Raw genomic sequence first — 24,795 nt, 5'->3', positions numbered from 1 at the left:
TTTAGTCAACCCACGACTTTGTAGGGGTCAGCGTTCTTTTACATGATGCTTTTTAGTTCACACTGCAGTACACACGCAATAAAATTGGTTCTTTGATTAGGGGACAAATAAGCAAGAAGTCCAAACTGAAACTTTATTTTCGGTTCTAGCTTCTATTTTGATAAGGGAATTTGCTTTAGCTACAAGACATGCAAATCCAAACCCAGAATGAATATCTAGCCCAGTGAAGACCCATTGGTATTCACCAGAGAATCATAATTTATCTGCCAGGTATGGGTGGACCCAGATCACCCTGGTATGAAGCCCATGGTTATATCATCTCTCTCTTTTTTTTTTTAATGTTCTATTTCATTTGTTTGTTTCTGACTGTGCTAGGTCTTGGTTGCTGCATGGGCTTTCCTCTAGTTGTGGTACACAGGCTTCTCACTGCGGTGGCTTCTCTTGTTGCGGAGCATAGGCTCTGGGGTGCACAGTCTTCAGTAGTTGTGGTGCACAGGCCTAGTTGCCCTGCAGCATGTGGGATCTTCCTGGCTCAGGGATGGAATCCGTGTCTCCTGCATTGATAGCTGAATTCTTTACCACTGGACCACCAGGGAAGCCCTCTCATGTTCTCATTGACAAAAATAACATTTCTCAGTCACCTTTCAAGTTTCTGAGTGGGATAGTTGAATACATCATTTTCCTGCCCATCCTTGTATTGCTTGAGTGTCACTCCAGCCTCTGATTGCCTGTATCCAAAACTCCACCCTCAAAGTGCAAACGGGGCTTTTAATTTGTGGCTCAAGTCACCTTAGAAATCGAAAGGGGGCTTTTTGATGTACAACAGAATGTCTCATTTTAATTCCCCCCTTCAAGTCCATAATCTTTTCCATGGCAGAGCACCGCAGGTCAATATTCCTTTAATTTTCTAGTCATCTAAGCTCCCCCTTTTCCAAATTACATTACCAGTCCATTATTCCTAATCAAATAATCCTAGCTATTGCCGCTGGGTGGCAGTAACAGACTTTTGCCAGAAGCTCTTGTCAGCAGAACTTCAAAGTAGAAATTTCCACAGCCATGCCAAGTTCTTTATTCAGTTCTCTTATCATGTACAGTTAACCTCCAGGATCTGTTGGCTTTTCTTATAGACTCCACTGAACTAGGAAGTAAAGAGTTTGTGGTCACTGATACCACTGTATATCACAGACCAATACTTAAAGCCAAAATTGCTTTCCAGGGCATCCTGTATTGTTTTGAATTAACCACTTGAGTAGACTAGGATAATTCTAAAGTTTTCCTTCTAGCATGCCTAATTATAGTGGAGAAAGGAGAAAACTTGCATATCCATTCCCCAGTGATTTAGATGCAGAAAGAATTCCCGTTCAGACATCACGTCTATTGCAATGATACATTCTGTGCAAGAGCAAGGCAACAACCACGCACAATTTGTATTCATAAATCCCCATTTTGAACCATGCTTTCACTTGCAAGCCTTCCACACTTGTATCATCATATTCTCCTACTGTAATTACATTGCCTTTAAACCCTTCATGAGGAGCTTTAGGTACCAATGCCCAGGAATCCTAATAGATTTGTCACTACCTAAAAGCCACTGGAGCCACACCAATGTCAGTGGCTGGAGTTTTCCTGTGACTTGGGCTCTCCCATCACACAAAGTCCCAATCCTCTTTTTGCTTCCCACTTCTCTTTCCATTGGCGAGCACTCTGAAAAGACTGCTTTTGTGTAATACTCATGTGTTTAATCCATCAAGACCATAGGATAAATTGAGTAACTGTTATTTTATAATTTGAGGAGTTGCTGTTGGCACTTGTATAATCTTTTATAATGATTCATTAAAAGCTACTGACAATTTCATTGACCTCCTCCTTTTTCATGCCTTTTAAAATCAACTATAAGACATTTCTGCCTGGTTCAACTGTCCAGGGCCCCCCACCCCCACCCCCACCATCTCTCATATTCTTATCATTCCATTTTTTCTGAATCACCTTAATTTTTTTCCCTATCTTTAAATCCCATTCAGGGGAGCTGAGCAAGAAGATCTAAGGCAGCTTCCCTCACATCCTCTCACCCCCTCAATGATGTAGGTACCAAGGATCCCACAAAGTTGAAGCTCTCTTTTATCTCAGCATCATCATCACCCGAGTTTGAGTCATAGCACTGGGTTATGCATCATCATACAGACAATCTAAAGCTACTAGCATTTCCAGCTTTTCAGTAGCTTCAGGCTATTCCATTTAATACCTAAGAGAGCACATAGACAATATCCCTTTTCAGGACACAAACCACATACTCTCGCCTTTATGCGACTTAAGACTTGGAGTTTATCCCTCTAAACACATTTCTAGGAAAGCTACAAGCTAGTGTAAGATCCTAGATAGTGTAAGATCCTGAGTAAGATTGTCCCACAGGCTGCCCCTTCTAATCTTCCAAATGCAATTTCCATTTCAGAAGCAATTCCAAAAAGAGCTGCAAAAGCTTTGGAAAAGGTAACTTAACTCTTTGTCAAATTCCAGTGAAAGCAAATTCCTCCTGGACATTCCTCCCCATCACAGACAGTCACAGGTCCTAACACAGGGACTGGCAGCTTCACTGATTTTAGGCACCTTACTTAGAACAGGCTTCCCAGGTGGCTCAGTGGTGAAGAAACTGCTTCCCAAGCAGGAGGCACAGGTTCAATCCTGGGTAGGGAAGATCCCCTGGAGAAGGAAGTGGCTACCCACTGCAGTATTCTTGACTAGAAAATCTCATGGATAGAGGAGCCTGGCGGGCTACAGTTTATAGGGTCACAAAAGAGCTGGACATGACTGAGCAACTAAATGGCAGCAACAGCAGTTAGGAAAGACAGGGGCAGAAAGGCACTTCTTCTTATTAAAAACATATATAGTTTTATATAATTTTCAAAGGCTGTTTTCCATTAAAGTTATTACATAATATTGGCTACATTCCCCATGTTGTACAAAGATGCTTGAGCTGATCTTATACCCACTAGTTTGTACCTTCCACTCCTCTTCTCCAATAACCCCTCCCTCCACACACACAGATGGTAACCACTGGTTTGTTCTTTATATCTGTGAGTCTGCTTCATTCTTTTTAAATTAATTTTTACTGGTGTATTGTTGATTTACAGTGTTGTGTTGGTTTCTGCTGTACAGCAAAGTGAATCAGTTCTACATATACATATAGCCACTCTTGTTCTGGATTCTTTTCCCATATACATCATTACGGAGCATTGAGTAGAGGTCCCTGTACTATACAGCAGGTCTTTATTAGTTATCCATTATTTTGATAGTGGTGTGTCTACGATAATCCCAATCTTTTTTTATATTCAGTAGAAAGGCATCTCTTATTGACTTTCCCTCTGTTTGAATCTCTTGTGTTGTCTATTTAGCTTCTTCCTCAGGCCCTGGATCTGTAACTACATTTCTGTTCATCAGTAGAAGGAATATTTTTGTGACCTCAGCTTAGGAGTGGACAGGGAGAAACCACATAGAAACAATATTTTCATTCTCCACCCCTTACCTCATTTTTCCTTTCCCTAAACAATGACTTTGCCTTTCTTATCTAAATTACAGCATGGGGGAGGGTCGTTTCCCATGTGCCATCTGGGAGGCTGACTGTTTGGTGTTCAGCGAAGTATACTGTGTTCTCCAGTTTGGATATGCCACCACTGGACTCTACAGCATGTACTCGAATGTGCTTTTATTTAAAAGTAAAGGATACAGGTGGAGAAAGGAATGGCAACCCACTCCAGTATTCTTGCCTGGAGAATCCCGTGGACAGAGGAGCCTGGTGGACTACAAAGTCCATGGAGTTGCAAAAATTCACACACAACTGAATGACTAACACAAAAACAGCAAAAGGATACAGGGGTGCTTCTCTGATGCCTCAGTGGTAAAGAATTTGCCTGCAATGCAGGAGACTTGAAGGAGACTCGGGTTCAGTCCCTGGGTCGGGAAGATCCCCTGGAGAAGGAAACGGCAACCCACTCCAGTATTCTTGCCTGGGAAATCCCATGGACAGAGGAGACTGGTGGGCTACAGTCTATGGGGTCACAAAAGAGTTGGAAACCACTTGGCAACTAAACAATAACAACAAAGGATACAGGGGAGGAAAAAACAGAGAATGCAGGGGAGCATCAGAGGTCCAAGAGACACCACGTGGCCCAAACAAACAAGGACCTTTTCTCTGAATACCAGGCAAGGGACTGAGCCTCTGGCTTAAACCAGCAGATCTATGTCATGAATCTTAGAGAGAAATCCCCCAAAGCTTTCAATGGCTCTTTAAGTAATCAAGTTAGATTATAAAACTAGTTAGACTTGCAGACTATCAGTAAAGAAACTGACCTACAGATCACTAGGGGAGTTTCAGCACATTGTAAATACCACTGCCATTATCTTGGCTAAACATAAAACCAGACATCCAGGGGTCCCTGGAGATAAAGAGCCAGCATTTCCAGTCCAGCTGTAAGTCAGGTCTCTCTCCACATATCACTTCACCAGAAATCTTCAAGCATTTATTGCTTACATCATTATTGAACTGCCAAATATTCAGTAAAAATTTTAAAGTTGTATATGTTTTAGCTCTCTAGCCATATCATAAGCTTTTTGGAGAGTGAGTCTATTTATGAATTGCTACATTCACACTTACTGAAAAAAAAACATGAAAAATTATATAATTAATAAGTGAAAAGTTGGGGCTTCCCTTGTGGCTCAGCTGGTAAAGAATCTTCCAGCAATGCAGCAGACCTGGGTTCTATCCCTGGGTTGGGAAGATCCCCTGGAGAAGGGAAAGGCTACCCACTCCAGTATTCTGGCTGGAGAATTCCATGGACTGTATAGTCCATGGGGTCGCAAAGAGTCAGACACGACTGAGTGACTTTCACTTTCACCAATACAGTGGGAAATTAGAAAAAAAGTCCCTACTTAGCCAAGATAATAAAACAGAATCTGTTGTCACCATGGGGCTTCCCTGTTGGCTCAGACAGTAAACAATCTGCCTGCAATGTGAGAGACCCAGGTTTGACCCCTGGGTCGGGAAGATCCCCCAGAGAAGGAATGGCAACACACTCCTGTATTCTTGCCTGGAGAATTCCACGGACAAAGGTCCATGAACTCTCAAAGAGTCAGACACAACTGAGCGACTGACATTTTCACTTTTTCAGTTTTCATAGTCACCACGATAAAGACACTACTAGCCAGTTCCTGCCTAAGGAAATCTAGTATCTAGATTTTGAAGATTTTGAACTTTTCAATGTTGTGTTAGTTTCTGCTATACAGGAAAGCGTATCATCCACACGTATGCATATATCCTCTCTTGCTTCTTTCCTTCCCACTTGGGTCACCATAGAGCACTGAGTAGAGCTCCTTGTGCTATATCATGAGCCATCTTTTCTTTATGTACCCATTTTTATTCTTTTTTGATCAAGATATCAAGCCTTGGCCTAATTGTCCTACTTGGAGTTCATTTGATCATGCTAGTTCAACTTTAGTAAGCATGGTACTAAAAAGTATTTGTTGTTTAGTCACTAAGTCATGTCTGACTCTTTTGTGACTCCATGGACTATAGCCTGCCAAGATCCTCTGTTCTGGAAATTTTCCAGGCAAGAAAACTGAAGTGGGTTACCATTTCCATCTCCAGGGAATCTTCCCAACCCAGAGGCAAAACTTGAGTCTCCTCCATTGGCAGGTGGATTCTTTTACCACTAAGTCATATGAGGTCATACAAAAAAGTCCTGTATGAGAAAAAAACTATCTGCTTGTCTAAACTGGGTTTTCTTCCAGATGCTGACACTCATTTCCTATTATGAATTATGTTTAATTTGTACATGTGACATGATCTAGTCTCCCTATTAGGTCTGTTTCTCTTTAAAGACCAAGATTCCATCAAACTCATCACACTTGCCCAAGTATCCTGACCATTCTAAGCATTAAATTATGTGTGCTAACTTTATTTTTTATAGCTGTCACTCAATTACTCATTTATTCAATACAAAAATAGTATAATGGAGAAATTTTAGAGTTCTGTTTTTTTTTTTTCTCCCCACATTTTGGTATGCAAGGCTAAATAATTAATAGGCACAATACATTGCATTATTCTTATTTTGGGGAGTAAGAGGAAAACTTGATTCCCTTTGGATTTCATGCTTCCCAAGTCATCTCACAAAGTGGAAATTAAATAGTACTGCTATTTGGCTGAACAGATGCAGAACAACAATTCAAATTGGACTTTAACAAGAACATGCCCAATAGTGATGACACCACATGCATTTACAAAGCATTCTGAAGTGACCAACATTCTTTCACCTTTAACCCTCATGACAACCCTTTAAAGTCAGATATTCCTAAGAGGTATTACCGTAGTTTCATGGATAAGGAAGCAGTTTTTAGTAATGCTATGTTATCTGTTCAAGTGACCTGCCAGAAGCAGGGAAGTCAAGCTTGAATCCAGAACTTTGGAGTCATCCAGGTGCTCTTTACACTATATGATACTGAGGTCTGCAGACTTCGTACTGCATAAAAAGAATTAATCAACAGAGAAATATTTTGTTTCAAAATGTAAAGCCACTGAATTAAAATAATGAACTATAAATCAAATATCAAATCATACTTAAAGAAGATAAAATGAAAATGGAAGTATAAGCAATATAGTTTTTGTGAATAAAATTAATATTTTTTTCCTTCTCATAGATAGATGGCTTATTCACAGCTGAATTAATCAGAGATTTTTAGATTTTTTTTTTTGTTTATCATCTGTCAACCCCAAATGTAGTAAGACTAAAAATCTATACTTGCAATTTTTTAAAGCTACCATTTTTTGAGTGCCTGGCATGATACAAAGTATTCTATAATTTTCTTTAATCCTCATAATGGTCTTATGATAGAGATAAATATTAACAACTTTCTATTATAGGCAAGAATCTGATATTTAAAGAGGTTAAAAATTGTCTAAAGAGACATAAACACTTATGTCAAAGCTAAGATTTGAACCTGGGTTAGCCCAAACTACAAAGTGTGCTGCTACTGCTGCTAAGTTGCTTCAGTCGTGTCTGACTCTGTGTGACCCCATAGACGGCAGCCCACCAGGCTCCCCCGGCCCTGGGATTCTCCAGGCAAGAACACTGGAGTGGGTTGCCATTTCCTTCTCCAATGCGTGAAAGTGAAAAGAGAAAGTGAAGTCGCTCAGTCGTGTCCGATTCTTAGCGACCCCATGGACTGCAGCCTACCAGGCTCCTCCGTCCATGGGATTTTCCAGGCAAGAGTACTGGAGTGGGGTGCCCTTTGAGCTCCTAACAATTCTGCTGTCTGAGCCTCCCATATGTAAACAGAAGGCATTAGAAGAAATTTTAGAAATGATCTGATTGTAATTTCCACATCAGTCAGGGTTCAATCACAGACACAAAATCATTAGGCTATGCTTGGATTTGTTACAGAGACTTTATTTTATGCAACTGTTGATATCAGTCGGGTTGTATTTGTGACCAATTCTGGAGTCCAAAGTTCACAGGACAGAAGTTGGGAAGGGGAGATGGGTATGGAATGAGGAAGAAGAAGATCAAGCAGGAACCCATGAGCACAGATGAAGGTCGGTATGAAACCCGCATCAGTTTCAGTCATCTCTGAAGTCTATGCTGAGGAAGGAGCTAGGGACACACATACACCTGGCCCAGGAACTGGAGAACTATAAAGAAGATAACTGACACGGTTTAACAATCCAGGCTCATTTGCTGCCTCACACTAGCAAGGTGAGTCAGCAGATGAGTGGCAATGCATACAGTCTACAGAATGGCTATTACTTCACTTTCATCCTCTAAGTCTCCTGTAAGAATCTCTCTTCTGGTTAATGCTAGCTGGAAAGGAGATTAGGGGTTAAGTAATTCAGCCCAGCCATGCGGACACATCACAAAGTCACTGCAATTCTCTTGTTTTACACATAAGAAAGGTATATCTTGGACAAGTTGTGTGATATGTCTAAGACCTCAGACAGAATTGAGAGGGAAGCAATCATGTTAGCTTGCTGTGCATCCTTCCTTTCCCTATAGACTGGATGGCCTATGGGTTTCATTTTACCAGTCAACTATTACAGACTGGTAGTGGCTCCTGGAAACACTGTGAAGGACTCGGAGACCATAAGTTCTGTTACTGACTTGAAATGTCTGCTGTGGGCACAAGAGAAGGGAGCCACGATAAATATGACACACGGGTATCACCTTGTCTTCTACTACTCTGCCTTTCTTCAGAAAAGAAGATTGTAAGGGATATGGATAAATAAATCGGTGACAGCACCATATCTTGCTTAGAAATGCATATAAGTCTTTACTTACAAGCACACTTTTGACATGCAAATTATAAACATAAAGTACTTGATATTCTGTAATTACTCATAGGAAGTAAATTAATTGTGTTTTAACTAGTACTGTTTTTAAAGTTGGGTTTTCATTGCAGCAGGCTAGGGCAGTGAAGGGTTGAGAAAATGTTCTTCCACTTAGACCTAGGAAGGTTCTGCAAAGTTTACATAGACATTTTTGATTAGAATCACACAAACATGTATCTTTTCTATGCATATTCATTATCTCACTCAGAAGCAGATATAATTCCTATTTTCACAGATGAAGAAATTCAGGTTCACAGATGTAAATTTACTTATGGTCCCATAGCTGATGAGTGACAATATAGCAATTCTAATTTCAGTTTAACGACTGCAGGGTCAGCTGTATATAGTTTTCCTGATGATTATATCATATATAAATACATATGTTGACACTAGCAAGAGGGAAAAACTTTCATTTTGAGATTGACTCAGGAAGCATGCCAAGGAATTCTGCTTTCCACCTGAGTCTCCATTCATTGAGTGCTTTGTCATTTACTCATGAAAACCTGCTTGAAACACACATTGCTATTGCTACTGCTAAGTCACTTCAGTCGTATCCGACTCTGTGTGACCCCATAGATGGCAGCCCACCAGGCTTCCCCGTCCCTGGGATTCTCCAGGCAAGAACACTGGAGTGGGTTGCCATTTCCTTCTCCAATGCATAAAAGTGAAAAGTGAAAGTGAAGTCGCTCAGTCGTGTCCGACCCTCAACGACCCCATGGACTGCAGCCTTCCAGGCTCCTCCATCCATGGGATTTTCCAGGCAAGAGTACTGCACAAGGGTAAAACTGTCTCCCTCCTTGATAGGAGACACACACACACACACACACACACGGAAAAGTAGGAACAAAAGAATAGTAGGGGATGCTGGAACATTTTTAGCTCTCTAGCAAATTTCTATCCTCAAGTATATGCATCTATATTTATGTTTGCCTTAGCTACAGTAGAATAAGTGTTACATTAAAACAGAAGATAAAAATAGGGCCTTTCCATCTGAATGTGTGGCGCCTTGACAACTATGAATGTTTTTTAAAATGTGAAATTTGTTCCTTTCAGACAAGCTAAAAGGATGAAAATCACAGGAATTTGCAAAGGGAGCTAATATTTTCAGAACATGGCATTCTGAGTCTCATTTAACCTTCGCAACCAGGCTCTAAAATAAGTGTTGTCATTCCTGTTTTATAAGTGAATAATTGAAAAAAACTTGAGGGGACTGCTAATGGCCCCAAACAAGTGAGAGACTTTTCTTATTCTTGTTCTCATGGAATTCTTCCTTACTGAGAAAAAAATTTCCTTGTTTCATTTTTTTGGCCCACAGATGAAGTATAAATTTTGTGCAAACAATAAATCTTTAAGGACAGATAATGGGTGAAACCTAAAAGGTAGAAATCACTCTTTAGGATGATAAAATACAATCAGGCAATGGACAATGGTCAGGGATTTGAGTAGACTGCTGGTGGGCTTCCCAGGTGGCACAGTGGTAAAGAATTCGCCTGCCAATGCAGGAGACATAAGAGACATGGGTTCGATCCCTGGGTCGAGAAGATCCCCTAGAGTAGAAAATGGCAACCCACTCCAGTATTCTTGCCTGGGAAATTCCATGGACAGAGCAGCCTGGTGGGCTACAGTCCATGGGGTCATGAAAGAGCTGGACATGACTGAGTGACTGAGCATACACACATCATTAAATATGACATTGGTTGTGAATTTTTTGGTAAATGTTCTTTTCAAGTTAAAGAAGTTCCCCTCTTTCTCTAGTTTGATTAGTTTTTATCATAAATAGGTGTTGGATTTTGTCAACCGCTTTTTCTGCATTTACTGATATGATCGTGTAATTTTTCCTTCTCTAGCCTGTTGATGTGATGGATCACATTAATTGATATTTGAATGTTAAACCTGCTTTGACTATATGAGATGAATCCCACTCGGTCATTGTGTATCATTCTTTTGATATATTGTTAGGTTTGACCTGATTGTATTGTATTGAGGATTTTTGTGTCTATGTTCAAGAGACGTATCAGCCTACGGTTTTCTTTTCTCATAATGTCATGTCTGGTTTTCATATTAGTTTAATTCTGGCCTAGAAAGAGTTAGGGTTTATTACCCCTGCTTATATTTTTGGAAGAGATTACAGAGAAATGGCATGTCTTCATTAAATATTTGCTGGGATTTACCAATAAACCTATCTAGGGTTTATTGTGGTTTGACCTGATTGTATTGTATTGAGGATTTTTGTGTCTATGTTCAAGAGACGTATCAGCCTACGGTTTTCTTTTCTCATAATGTCATGTCTGGTTTTCATATTAGTTTAATTCTGGCCTAGAAAGAGTTAGGGTTTATTACCCCTGCTTATATTTTTGGAAGAGATTACAGAGAAATGGCATGTCTTCATTAAATATTTGCTGGGATTTACCAATAAACCTATCTAGGGTTTATTGTGCTTCTTGCTTGGGAAATTTATTAATTTCTGATTCAATTTCTTTAATAGATATAGACCTATCTATTTCTTCTTGTCTGAGATTTGACAGACATTTCTTTAAAATAATTGGTCCATTTCATCTAGGTTATCAACTTTGTGGGCATACAGTTGTTCATAATATTCCTTCGTTCTTGGGGTCCAGCCCCGATTGGATCCAGGGATTCCCTCAGGATGACAGCGTCAGCGATTAGAATAGCAATAGCTTAATTAGGTATTAATTAGAGATATAAAGAGTGGTTAAATAGGGATAGCTCAGTGAGAAAATGCAGTGGAGAAAAGAGGCTGAATAACTTGGTTTACGTGGAAAACCAATAAAACTCCAAGACAAGGAGTTTGCATCACCTGCGTGGGCCACAGGCATCCTCCCGTTCTCCCAAAGGAGAGGAGACACTAAGCCCTCCCGGGTCAGATCTTAGAAGCCCAGGCAAAATTAGTAGGCTTGACAAGCCTCCACACTCCAGATGGGAATTCAGCCAGAAGGTGAGAAAAAGAACGACATGGGGAGACCAAGCTTTGGTGAGCAATGCCCATAGCTTTATTTTCAACAGGGGCTTTTATACCCTAAGTTGTACATAGAGGATAATAGGGGGTGTGAAATCATGCAAAGTCAGCAGTCTTTGATCCTTATTGAGACCAGGCTTTCTTTTCTGCAAATTTATCATATACAAATGGTTTAGGTGATTTACATCATCTTCTGGCCAGAAGGCCTGTTAACATTTTATGACTCTGACAAAGGTTTGTCAACCATAAGACTTATTTTCTCTAAGAGTAATTATTTTAAAGTTTGGCACCATCCTCCGAAGGTGTTAGATAAAGTTGCATTCCTATAGGGCAAAGGTGCAGTGGGTTTACAACAAAGGAAAGAATTTATTACCTTAAGGGTCTAAAGTTGTTAACACCAAGGCCACTACTTATTTTTTCTACATACCAACTATATTAATTAATACACTTCCAAGGATACAATAGAGGGGATGTGGAAACTTGGCAGCAAGCATTGGCTCAACAATGAAATCTTCTACTAGTTCTATTCTGACGATTTCTAACTCTCTGAGAGGCTCTATACTATTTGAATATCTTAAGCTCCCCGTGCCTCTCACGGTTGGGAGACTGTAAACAATCGTATGCGTAGCTGTAGGAGTCCGGGTAAACCTGTCAGGCAAGTTAGAGAGCCATCTGAGGGGTTTGGATTGAAACACTCCTATTATGCCCAAGAGGCTAATTAGCTAGAGCTCTAAGTTGATTTCCTTCAGAGACAAGATGGTAGGGGATAGCCCCCCCAACCCCTGACCCGTGACTGTCAGAGGAGTTGGTGAAAGTCATGAAGCAGTAAAACAGACAGACTCTGGTTTTGGGGTAGATGCTCAGGCAGATCCAGGGAAGGGGCCCTCGAGCCCTGACTCGCCTTTGCATATCAGGGCTCTCAGCATGACCTTTGCCATGGGTGGGAACTCCCGTGCTGGCTCCCGGCACTTCATTATCTTTTTAATATTCATATAATCTGTTCTGAGGTCCCCTCTTTCACTTCTGATATTTGCAATTTCTATCCTCTCCTTCTTTTCTAAATCATTCTGGCAAAAAATTTATCTATTAAATGATCTTTTCAAATTACCAGCTTTTGGCTTCATTGATTTTCTCTACTGAATTCCTATTTTTAATTTCATTGATGGCAACTCTAGTAGTGTATTTTTCACCTGGTTACTTTGAATTTCAGTTCAGTTCAGTCGCCAGGTCATGACCGACTCTGCAATCCTGTGAACTGCAGCATGCCAGGCCCCCCTGTCCATCACCAACTCCCGAGCCCACCCAAATCCATGTCCATTGAGTCAGTGATGCCATCCAACCATCTCACCCTCTGTCATCCCCTTCTCCTCCTGCCCTCAATCTTTCCCAGCATCAGGCTCTTTTCAAATGAGTCAGCTCTTCCCATCAGGTGGCCAAAGAATTGGAGTTTCAGCTTCAACATCAGTCCTTCCAATGAACACCCAGAACTGATCTCCTTTATGATGGACTGGTTAGATTTCTTACAGTCCAAGCTGAGGGCTCTTTATTGTGTCACATGGGCTCAGTTGCACTGCGGCATGTGGAATCTTAGTTCCTTAACTAGGAATCGAACTGTGTGCCTGGCATTAGAAGGTGGATTCTTCCACTGGACTGCCTTAAAATTCTTTTTTTTTTTTTTAACTTTCAGTTCAGTTCAGTTCGGTTCAGTCACTCAGTCGTATCTGACTCTTTGCGACCCCATGAATCGCAGCATGCCAGGCCTCCCTGTCCATCACCAACTCCTGGAGTTCACTCAGACTCACGTCCATAGAGTCAGTGATGCCATCCAGCCATCTCATCCTCTGTCATCCCCTTCTCCTCCTGCCCCCAATCCCTCCCAGCATCAGAGTCTTTTCCAATGAGCCAACTCTTCGCATGAGGTAGCCAAAGTACTGGAGTTTCAGCTTTAGCATCATTCCTTCCAAAGAAATCCCAGGACTGATCTCCTTCAGAATGGACTGGTTGGATCTCCTTGCAGTCCAAGGCACTCTCAAGAGTCTTCTCCAACACCACAGTTCAAAAACATCAATTCTCCAGCACTCAGCTTTCTTTATAGTCCAACTCTCACATCCATACATGACCACTGGAAAAACCATAGCCTTGACTAAATGGACCTTTGTTGACAAAGTAATGTCTCTGCTTTTTAATATACTGTCTAGGTTGGTCATAAGTTTCCTTCCAAAGAGTAAGTGTCTTTTAATTTCATGGCTGCAATCACCATCTGCAGTGATTTTGGAGCCCCAAAAATAAAGTCAGCCACTGTTTCCACGGTTTCTCCATGTATTTGCCATGAAGTGATGGGACCAGATGCCATGATCTTAGTTTTCAAAATGGGAAACTTTAAGCCAACTTTTTCACTCTCTTCTTTCATTTTAATCAAGAGTCTCTTTAGTTCTTTTTCACTTTCTGCCAGAAGGGTAGTGTCATCTGCATATCTGATGTGATTGATATTTCTCCTGGCAATCTTGATTACAGCTTGTGCTTCCTCCAGCCCAGCATTTCTCATGATATACTCTGCATATAAGTTAAATAAGCAGGGTGACAAATTTAGTTTGTTCTTCTTCTCTAATTTCCAAAGATAAAATTTAAATTATTGATTTTAATCTTTCTTCTTTAATAATATGTGCATTCAGTGCTGCAAATTTTCCCTAATCACTGCCTCACTCTATCCCACAAATCTTAATAAGTTGTATTTCCAATTTATTTTATTTTTAAACCTTTTTAAATTTATAAACACTCTTGAAATTCCATGGGCTATATTTAAAGCAGTTGGATGAGTAAAATTTTGACTTTAGCTCTGATAGGTTTTTAAGAGTTGCCATCAGTGATACCATCCAGCCATCTCATTCTCTGTTGTCCCCTTCTCCTCCTGCCCCCAATTCCTCCCATCAACAGAGTCTTTTCCAGTAAGTCAATTCTTCGCATGAGGTGGCCAAAGTATGGCAAGAACTGAGATCAAAAGCACTCTGGAGGGAACCAACAGTAGAATAACTGAGGCAGAAGATAGGATAAGTGAGGTGGAAGATATAATGGTGGAAATAAATGAAGCAGAGAGGAGAAAAGAAAAAAGAATTAAAAGAAATGAGGGCAACCTCAGAGACCTCTGGGACAATGTTAAACACCCCAGTATTCGAATCATAGGAGTCCCAGAAGAAGAAGACAAAAAGAAAGGCCATGAGAAAATACTTGAGGAGATAATAGTTGAAAACTTCCCTAAAATGAGGAAGGAAATAGCCACCCAAGTCCAAGAAACACAGTGAGTCACAAACAGGATAAACCCCAGGCAAAACACCCCAAGACACATATTAATCAAATTAAAAGAAGATCAAACACAAAGCACAAATATTAAAAGCAGCAAGGTAAAAACAACAAATAACCCAAAAGGGGATCCCAATAAGGATAACAGCTGATCTTTCAGTAGAAACTCTTCTAGCCAGAAGGGAATGGCAGAATATACTTAAAGCGATGAAAGAGAAAAACCTACAACCCATATTACTGTACCCAGCAAGGATCTCATTCAAATATGAAGCAGAAATCAAAAGCCTTACAGACAAGCAAAAGCTCAGAGAATTCAGCACCAAAAAACCAGCTCTTCAACAAATGCTAAAGCATCTTCTATAGACAGGAAACACAGAAAGGTTTATAAACTTAAACCCAAAACAACAAAGTAAATGACAACGGGATCATACTTATTAATAATTACATTAAATGTAAATGGGTTGAATGTCCCAACCAAAAGACAAAGATTGGCTGAATGGATACAAAACAAGACCCCTATAGATGCTGTCTATAAGAGACCCACCTCAAACCTAGTAATCAGAAATCTTCGAACAAACAAAAGCCCAAGATCAGATGGCTTCACAGCTGAATTCTACCAAAAATTTAGAGAAGAGCTAACACCTATCCTACTCAAACTCTTCCAGAAAATTGCAGAGGAAGGTAAACTTCCAAACTCATTCTATGAGGTCACCATCACCCTAATGCCAAAACCAGACAAGATGCCACAAAAAAAGAAAACTACAGGCCAATATCACTGATGAACATAGATGCAAAAATCCTTAATAAAATTCTAGCAAACAGAATCCAACAACATATTTAAAAGATCATACACCATAATTAAGTGGGCTTTATCCTAGGGATGCAAGGATTCTTCAATATTCGCAAATCAACCAATGTGATACACCACATTAACAAATTGAAAGATAAAAACCATATGAGTATCTCAATAGATGCAGAGAAAGCCTTTGACAAAATTCAACATCCATTTATGATAAAAAACAAAACCTCCAGAAAGCAGGCATAGAAGGAACATACCTCAACATAATAAAAGCCATATATGACAAACCCACAGCAAACATTATCCTCAATGGTGAAAAACTGAAAGCATTTCCCCCAAAGTCAGGAACAAGACAAGGGTGCCCAATCTCACCACTACTATTCAACATAGTCTTGGAAGTTTTGGCCACAGCAATCAGAGCAGAAAAAGAAATAAAAGGAATCCAGATTGGAAAAGAAGAAGTAAAATTCTCACTGTTTGCAGATGACATGATCCTCTACATAGAAAACCCTAAAGACTCCACCAGAAAAGTACTAGAGCTAATCAATGAATATAGTAAAGTTGCAGGATATAAAATTAACATACAGAAATCCCTTGCATTCCTATATACTAACAATGAGAAAACAGAAAGAAAAATTAAGGAAACAATTCCATTCACCATTGCAACAAAAAGAACAACATACTTAGGAATAAATCTACCTAAAGAAACAAAAGACTTATATATAGAAAACTATAAAACACTGATGAAAGAAATAAAAGATGACACAAATAGATGGAGAAATATACAATGTTCATGGATCAGAAGATTCAATATAGTGAAAATGAGTATACAACCCAAAGCAATCTATAGTTTCAGTGCAATCCCTATTAAGCTACCAACGGTATTTTTCAGAGAATTAGAACAAATAATTTCACAATTTGTATGGCATTACAAAAAACCTTTAATAGAAAAAGAAATCTTGAGAAAGAAGAATGGAACTGGAGGAATCAACCTTCCTGACTTCATGCTCTACTACAAAGCCATAGTCATCAAGACAGTATGGTACTGGCACAAAGACAGAAACATAGATCAATGGAACAAAATAGAAAGCCCAGAGATAGATCCAGGCACCTATGGACACCTTATCTTTGACAAAGGAGGCAAGAATATACAATGAAGAAAAGACAATCTCTTTAAAAAGTCGTGCTGGGAAAACTGGTCAACCATTTGTAAAAGAATGAAACTAGAACACTTTCTAACGCCATATACAAAAATAAACTCAAAATGGATTAAAAATCTAAATGTAAAACCAGAATTTATAAAACTCTTAGAGGAAAGCATAAGCAAAACACTCTCTGATGTAAATCATAGCAACATTCTCTATGATCCACCTCTCAGAGTAATGGAAATAAAAGCAAAAATAAACAAACAGGACCTAATTAAACTTAAAAGCTTTTGCACAATGAAGGAAACTATAAGCAAGGTGAAAAGACAGCCTTCAGAATAGGAGAAAATAATAGCAAATGGAACAAGTGACAAAGAATTAATCTCAAAAAATATACAAGCAACTCCTGCAGCTCAATTCCAGAAAAATAAGCGACCCAATCAAAAAATGGGCCAAAGAACTAAACAGAAATTTCTCCAAAGAAGACATACAGATGGCTAACAAACACATGAAAAGATGCTCAACATCACTCATCATCAGAGAAATGCAAATCAAAACCACAATGAGGCACCATCTCACACTGGACAGAATAGCGGCTATCCAGAAGTCTATAAGCAATAAATGCTGGGGAGGGTGTGGAGGAAAAGGAACCCTCTTACACTGTTGGTGGGAATGCGAACTAGTACAGCCACTATGGAGAACAGTGTGGAGATTCCTTAAAAAGCTGGAAATAGAACTGCCATATGACCTAGCAATCCCACTGCTGGGCATACACACCAAGAAAACCAGAATTGAAAGAGACACATGTACCCCAATGTTCATCACAGCACTGTTTACAATTGCCAGGACATGGAAGCAACCTAGATGTCCATTGGCAGATGAATGGATAAGAAAGCTGTGGTACATATACAGAATGGAATATTACTCAGCTATTAAAAAGAGTGCATTTGAATCTGTTCTAATGAGGTGGATGAATCTGGAGCCTATTATACAGAGCAAAGTAAGTCAGAAAGAAAAACACCAATACAGTATACTAATGCATATATATGGAATTTAGAAAGACAGCAATGATGACCCTATATGCAGGACAGCAAAAGAGACACAGATGTAAATAACAGACTGTTGGACTCTGAGGGAGAAGGCAGGGTTGGGATGATATGAGAGAATAGCACTGAAACATTTATATTATCATATGTGAAATAGATCACCAGTCCAGGTTCAATGCATGAGACAGGGTGCTCAGGACTGGTGCACTGGGATGACCCTGAGGGATGGGATGGGGAGGGAGGTTGGAGGGAGGGTCAGGATGGGGAACCCATGTACTTATGGGGAGCACATGGCTGATTCATGTGAATGTATGGCAAAACCCACCACAATATTGTAAAGTAATTAGCCTTCAGAAAGAAAAATAAAAACAAAAAAGAAATAAACATAGGGCCAACATACAGGGGGCATTTTCCACTCATTTGTATATCAATACATCCCTTGGCCATGCTGTTATACAACTTGAGTGCATACTATTTCATAAAGCCTGGATTTGAAGTCAGTGATAGAACAGTCTAAAAACACAGAATCCTTTATGGTGATGAACTAGAATTTCAAAGCCCACTTGAAGCAAGTCTGACCAATTGAGGGAGGGGGAATTCAGGAGGATGGATCAGAAACTAAGACATTGATTGGTTTAATCCTTTAGTAATAGAGTAACATTATGATCCTTTGGTACATGTCTCTGACTGTCTGTAAAATTTGCTGAGTCTACAGGTAAGTGTGTTAGTAAGTGAACAGAAAACCCCCTCCCTTTATCAGCCAGTAAGTAATGCAGGACAGTGTGGTCATTTAACACCATGGACCCTTAAGTATGATGAAACTCAGCCATGAGTTTTAGCTCTTGGGCCATTTGTTTAATACATGTAGATAACTCTGAGGATATGCTTTTCATAACTTCTTTTAAATTCGGGACATGTCTGGCCTCTTAAATTGTTTACTGGGCATCATTGCCATTAAAGAGAACTTATATTTTTCAGAAGCCCCTCTGAGAAACAACTGGGTGGACTCAATATTCATTTCAGCTTCCTTTGGGCTTGCCAAGTCATCATGCTACAACACCATCTGTTGCCTGATAAGCTTACTCCAAAATCCCTAAGTGGTGGAGGAGATCTTTGGCCTTAGCGAACATTTTCCACTGACCATCTGCCCAGGCCATTATGAGACCTAATTGTAGGCTAACAGCTTTCCAGGACTTAAAAATTCACATAAGCAAGGTATATATGTTCAGTTCAGTTCAGTTCAATTCAGTCGCTCAGTCGTGTCTGACTCTTTGCGACCTCATGAATCGCAGCACGCCAGGCGTCCTTGTCTATCACCAACTCCCAGAGTTCACCCAAACTCATGTCCATAGAGTCGGTGATGCCATCCAGCCATCTCATCCTCTGTTGTCCCCTTCTCCTCCTGCCTCCAATGCCTCCCAGCATCAGAGTCTTTTCCAATGAGTCAACTCTTCACATGAGGTGGCCAAAGTACTGGAGTTTCAGCTTTAGCATCAGTCCTTCCAAAGAACACCCAGGACTGGTCTCCTTTAGAATGGACTCCTTGCAGTCCAAGGGACTCTCAAGAGTCGTCTCCAACACCACAGTTCGAAAGCATCAATTCTTCAACGCTCAGCTTTCTTCACAGTCCAACTCTTACATGCACATTACCACTGGAAAAACCATAGCCTTGACTAGACGGACCTTTGTTGGCAAAGTAATGTCTCTGCTTTTCAATATGCTATCTAGGTTGGTCATAACTTTCCTTCCAAGGAGTAAGCGTCTTTTAATTTCATGGCTGCAATTACCAACTTCAGTGATTTTGGAGCCCCTCAAAATAAAGTCTGACACTGTTTCCACTGTTTCCCCATCTATTTGGCATGAAGTGATGGGACCAGATGCCATGATTTTAGTTTTCGAATGTTGAGCTTTAAGCCAACTTTTTCACTCTCCTCTTTCACTTTCATCAAGAGGCTTTTTGGTTCCTCTTCACTTTCTGCCACTAGGGTCCAAAACTTCCTCTGTAGATCATTCCCACCTCCTCTACTAATTGGGCAAGATCCTATAGTAGTTTTGCACCCAAAACTATAGTAGCTGATTATTTAAATTCAGCCCCTGTTAGCTGGCATTCACTTTCCACCAGATACATTCTACATAGCAAAGTAGCCTAGTTTGAATTTGTTTCTTGGGTTACTCCTTAAGGAGAGATTGATCCCCAAGGTAAGAAAGAGACTGTGTTTCTGACTCTGAGAATGTTCTCCTCCTTTTTGGCCCTTTACTTTATGTGTGTGTGTGTGTGTGTGTGTGTGTGTGTGTGTTTCTTCATCCTCTCTTTTTAAAAAAAAAAAATTGTGTTTATTTATTTGGCTGTGGTGGGTCTTATTTGCAGCTCACAGGATCTTTGATCTCAGTTGTGGTATGTGTGATCTAGTTCCCTGATCAGGGATTGAAAGTGGGCCCCCTGCACTGGGAGGGGGCCAATGCCAAATTTTTATCTTATATTCAAGCATGTGGCTCAAACAGTAAATAATTCGTCTTGCAACACAGGAGACCTGGGTTTGATTCCTGGTTCAGGAAGATCCCCTGGAGAAGAGAATGGCAACCCATCTCAATATTCTTTGCCTGGAGAATTCCATGGACAGAGGAGCCTGGCAAGCTACAGTCCATGGTGTCACAAAGAGTCAGACACGACTGAGCAAACACTTTCTTTATTTTCATAGTTGATTAACAATGTTGTGTTAGTTCCAGGTGTACAGAAAAGTTTATATATATATATATATATATATATATGTACACACTACAATATTTAAAATAGATAACCAATAAGGATCTGTTTTGCACAGAGAGCTCTGCTTGATATTCTATAATAAACAAAATAGGAAAAGAATTTGGCCCTTGACTTTTGTGTTTTCTGTCTTTATTACTCTGTGGGTGGTTACAGGCAAAGCAGAGGGTAAATTACCCCAGTCACTCTGCTGCCTTTTCATCTGGAGAGAACACCAGTCCATCCACCTTCCTAGGGTCTTTCTATTCTGTACAATCTCCCTCAAGACCCTGGGCTTCTCCTTCTCTCTTTGTGAGAAGCTGCCACAAGCAAGGCTCAGAGCATAATTTACGGTTTGGAGCATCCATTCAGCAGCACAGCTATCTCTTTGGAGTCCTGGGATGGCCAACGATATAAATTCCCTTGCCTTTACTCACTTAAAGTTACACTTTTCCTAGTTCACCCCAGGGGTTGCGGTCTCAATATCCCTCTTAGGGGAAGCCATAATGATTACATCATAGCATAACCCAGTACCACAGAGGTATTCAGCTGCTAGCAAAGGCTACTCTTCCAACTGTACTTAAAAGATTAGCCACAGCCTCGTGTGTGTGCCTTATTGGCTTGTTTACCTACTACACAAGTCCCTAGAAATGAGGGCATTTTTTAGCTTCAGGGAACCCCAAATCACTGGTCTAGCTGTGGAAATTCCTGCCACTAATGTATTAGCTTGTTATGGGGTCATCAATGGCTCCTACATGGTCTGCATGAATGCTCATTTGCTTCAGTCATGTCTGACTAATTGTGAATCCATGGACTGTAGCCTGCCAGGCTTCTCTGTCCATAGTATTCTCCAGGCAAGAATCTGGAGTGGGTTGCTATGCCCTCCTCCAAGGGCTCTTCCCAATCCAGGGATCGAACCCATGTCTCTTATGTCTTTTGCATTGGCAGGCATGTTCTTGACCACTAGTGCCACCTCGGAAGCCCTTATAATAGAATTAAACTGATAAAATACGCCAAGTAGCTTCTTGTGATAATACGTATCCGCTAACTTCTACAGATTGAGTTTTGCTATTGTCTTTGGTTTTTTGCATGATGATAGTCTTTATCAAACCAGGGTAAATTAAAAATTTTAGTATTTTACATTTAATTAACCAATTAAACTATGGATGGATCCAGTTTTAAAATATGAAGAGTGTAATGTTAGACATTACCATCATACTGATAGAGATTTATGTATCCCAATAAAATTACAGCTCACTTGTAACTAAAATTTACTAAAATTTGGCATTATTTACTACGAACTCGCTCTCAAGATATTTTTAAATGTATTTTAATTCACATCAAATTCAGGGAGCTGCTGCAGCCGTCCGCCCCGTGGCGCTCTCCCCAGGGAAAGAGCTCACCGGACGCGGCCCTTCCCAGAGCCGAGCTCGGCCCTTCGGCTTCCCCAGCTGTACAGAGGCGCGGCCCAGCCGGCTGAGCCCCGGAAATCCCCGGCTCCCCCCTCCCTCCGTCTGCGTTGCAGTTAGGCCGCGCCCAGAGGCCCAGTCCGCGGCAGCTCCGGCGGGTGATGCCAAATACAGCCATGAAGAAAAAGGTGCTGTTAATGGGGAAGAGCGGGTCGGGGAAGACCAGCATGAGGTCGATTATCTTTGCCAATTACATCGCTCGCGACACCCGGCGCCTGGGTGCCACCATTGATGTGGAGCACTCCCACGTCCGATTCCTGGGCAACCTAGTGCTGAATCTGTGGGACTGTGGCGGTCAGGACACCTTCATGGAAAATTACTTCACCAGCCAGCGAGACAACATCTTCCGTAATGTCGAGGTTCTGATTTATGTGTTCGACGTGGAGAGCCGCGAACTGGAAAAGGACATGCATTATTACCAGTCGTGTCTGGAGGCCATCCTCCAGAACTCTCCTGATGCCAAAATCTTCTGCTTGGTGCACAAGATGGATCTGGTTCAGGAAGATCAGCGTGACCTGATTTTTAAGGAGCGAGAGGAAGACCTGAGGCGTTTGTCTCGCCCGCTGGAGTGTGCTTGTTTTCGAACATCCATCTGGGATGAAACGCTCTACAAAGCCTGGTCCAGTATTGTCTATCAGCTGATTCCAAATGTCCAGCAGCTGGAGATGAATCTCAGGAATTTTGCCCAGATTATTGAGGCCGATGAAGTTCTGCTGTTCGAGAGAGCCACGTTCTTGGTCATCTCCCATTACCAGTGCAAAGAGCAGCGTGATGTCCACCGATTCGAGAAGATCAGCAACATAATTAAGCAGTTCAAGCTGAGCTGCAGTAAATTGGCCGCTTCTTTCCAGAGCATGGAAGTTAGGAATTCTAACTTCGCTGCTTTCATCGACATCTTCACATCAAACACGTACGTGATGGTGGTTATGTCGGATCCGTCGATCCCTTCTGCGGCTACTCTGATCAACATTCGCAATGCCAGGAAACACTTTGAGAAGCTGGAGAGAGTGGATGGTCCCAAGCACAGCCTCCTTATGCGTTGAATATTGCCAAAATACGCTCTCTGAAAATGCTTAATTGCCTTCCCCCCACCCCTTTTTTTTCAATATTCATAATGTCGTGTGCTTATAAGTGGGCTTTGAAATGTGTGCTGCTTATCATTTTCATCTTTCTTCCCTTCTCCCCAGTCTTTTGGACTCTATTTACTCAGTTATCCAGTAGAGCTTTAAAGATGGCCTTTCTGAAAAGTTGGTATGGGGTAACACTAAAGTGGGTGGTGGTGTATGTGTGTATGTGTGTTCTGATTACCTGGTTATAGTAGATACACAAAGCCTTTACAATATCTTCTGTATTCCTTACAAGGTTGCAAAGATGTAATGTTATTTTATCAGCAAGGTATTAAAATGTGTTTATAAATTCTTCTGGCTTCAATCATGAATAAACATTTGCTGTTAGCAGTTAAAAAAAAAAAAAACACATCAAATTCAGATTTGGTAATTTGAGTTGTCAATAAAGTGTGGAATATTTTCCAGTTATGGCCAAATGTGGGAAAGGAAAAACCCACATCACAGGTCTACATCATGGCTACCACCCTTTCAGATTATTCACCAGTGTGTCTGTTTAGTCAGTGAGTTACATGGATATATATTAACCCAGGGCTTTACTGTACTACAAAAGCTATTTGTCCTTTCTTTTTGTAAAGACTTTTTCATTCCTTCTAGCAAAATACTGAGGTTACACTAAAAATAAACCCTGTCCATTAGTTTTAGATTAAGACCATCAAGAGCAACATTGTGGAGAATTACTGTAAATGTGTGTATACTGATTGCTCCAAGTTGTACCAGTAAATTACCATGGACAAAATCTGAAGTATTATAGCTAAATGAAAAGAATAAGTTGCTTTAGGATGCAAAATCCACACTATCTACTTCCAGAAAAAGGACACGGAAAATTAAGGAAATCATCTGGGTGATTTACGACTAAATTTCCAAACAATCAAAGCTTGAGTAGTTGAATTACTCTATCTCCCTTCCCCAGTTCCCAAAGTATACATGGGTCCAGCCAGAATAGTTTTTAAAGTTCATGTATTTCCTAAGTCCTGGTGTTTCACAAGAGAGAATACACAATGAGAAGGCTTCCGGTCCCAGTGGCATAGGATGTTTAACAGGGCTTAATCACATCCATAAATGTCTCTCTCAAAACAAAACATCTTGCTTATGAATGACGTCTGTTGCTGTGTGATGTTTCTTTCAGGTGGTGAATTCGCAGATGAAAAATGACTAACACGCAATACCCCAAATAAATTCTATCTCCTCCATCTCTATTGCCCACAAACTTCTTCCCACACACTTCTTCCCTCTTGTTTTAAGAGAATGGAAATAAAGGCAAAACAATCTAGACTGCCAAATTCCATTGTGTACAGAGGAGTCATTTTCTTCCGAGGGTAGTATCCCAACCTCTTTTCCTCTGCCTTTCATTCATGTCCCTGTTGTTGCTGTTGTTGTTTTTATTTTAATTACAGAAAGCAGTCTTGTTGGACTCCTGCCCATGAAAACTCAGAAGCACTTTTAAGTTGTCTTTTTATTATCAACATATCCTAGTGAGAGATTGTCGAATAGAGGTGACTGAAAGATAACACTGCACCAAAGGATACTGGCACATACTTGAGTCTTCTCTGAGCAGCAAGATTAAAGAACTTCTATAATGTAGAGCTGAGAAGGATTTAGAGACTGTCTAACTCACCTTCTTTGTATTAAACCCAGGACAGAGGCACAGACAAGCCAATACCTCCTCACACCATGTGCTAGTAGGTTGCTACAAAAAGTAATTGCTGCTTATGCACTGTTAAAATTTGCCTTTGATGTTGGAATATATTCTTAAATAAATGTGGTTATGTTATACATCATTTTAATGCACATTTTCCATTTTGTTTGTTTTTCCTAAATGGC

At 40.5% G+C, this 24,795-nt stretch overlaps 1 protein-coding gene across 1 annotated transcript; it reads left to right on the top strand.

Annotated features, from left to right (window-relative positions):
- The first annotated feature begins 21,733 nt into the window (after window positions 1–21,733).
- On the top strand, window positions 21,734–23,296 carry LOC113897311 (ras-related GTP-binding protein A). Its single transcript, XM_027549937.1, has one exon. The coding sequence runs from the start codon at window positions 21,949–21,951 to the stop codon at window positions 22,888–22,890; it is 942 nt and encodes a 313-aa protein (XP_027405738.1). The 5' UTR covers window positions 21,734–21,948; the 3' UTR covers window positions 22,891–23,296.
- The last annotated feature ends 1,499 nt before the right edge of the window (window positions 23,297–24,795 follow it).

Source organism: Bos indicus x Bos taurus, chromosome 8 (genome assembly GCF_003369695.1).
Source record: "Bos indicus x Bos taurus breed Angus x Brahman F1 hybrid chromosome 8, Bos_hybrid_MaternalHap_v2.0, whole genome shotgun sequence".
Classification (NCBI taxonomy): domain Eukaryota; kingdom Metazoa; phylum Chordata; class Mammalia; order Artiodactyla; family Bovidae; genus Bos; species Bos indicus x Bos taurus.
This window is presented reverse-complemented; position numbering and strand designations above follow the sequence as displayed.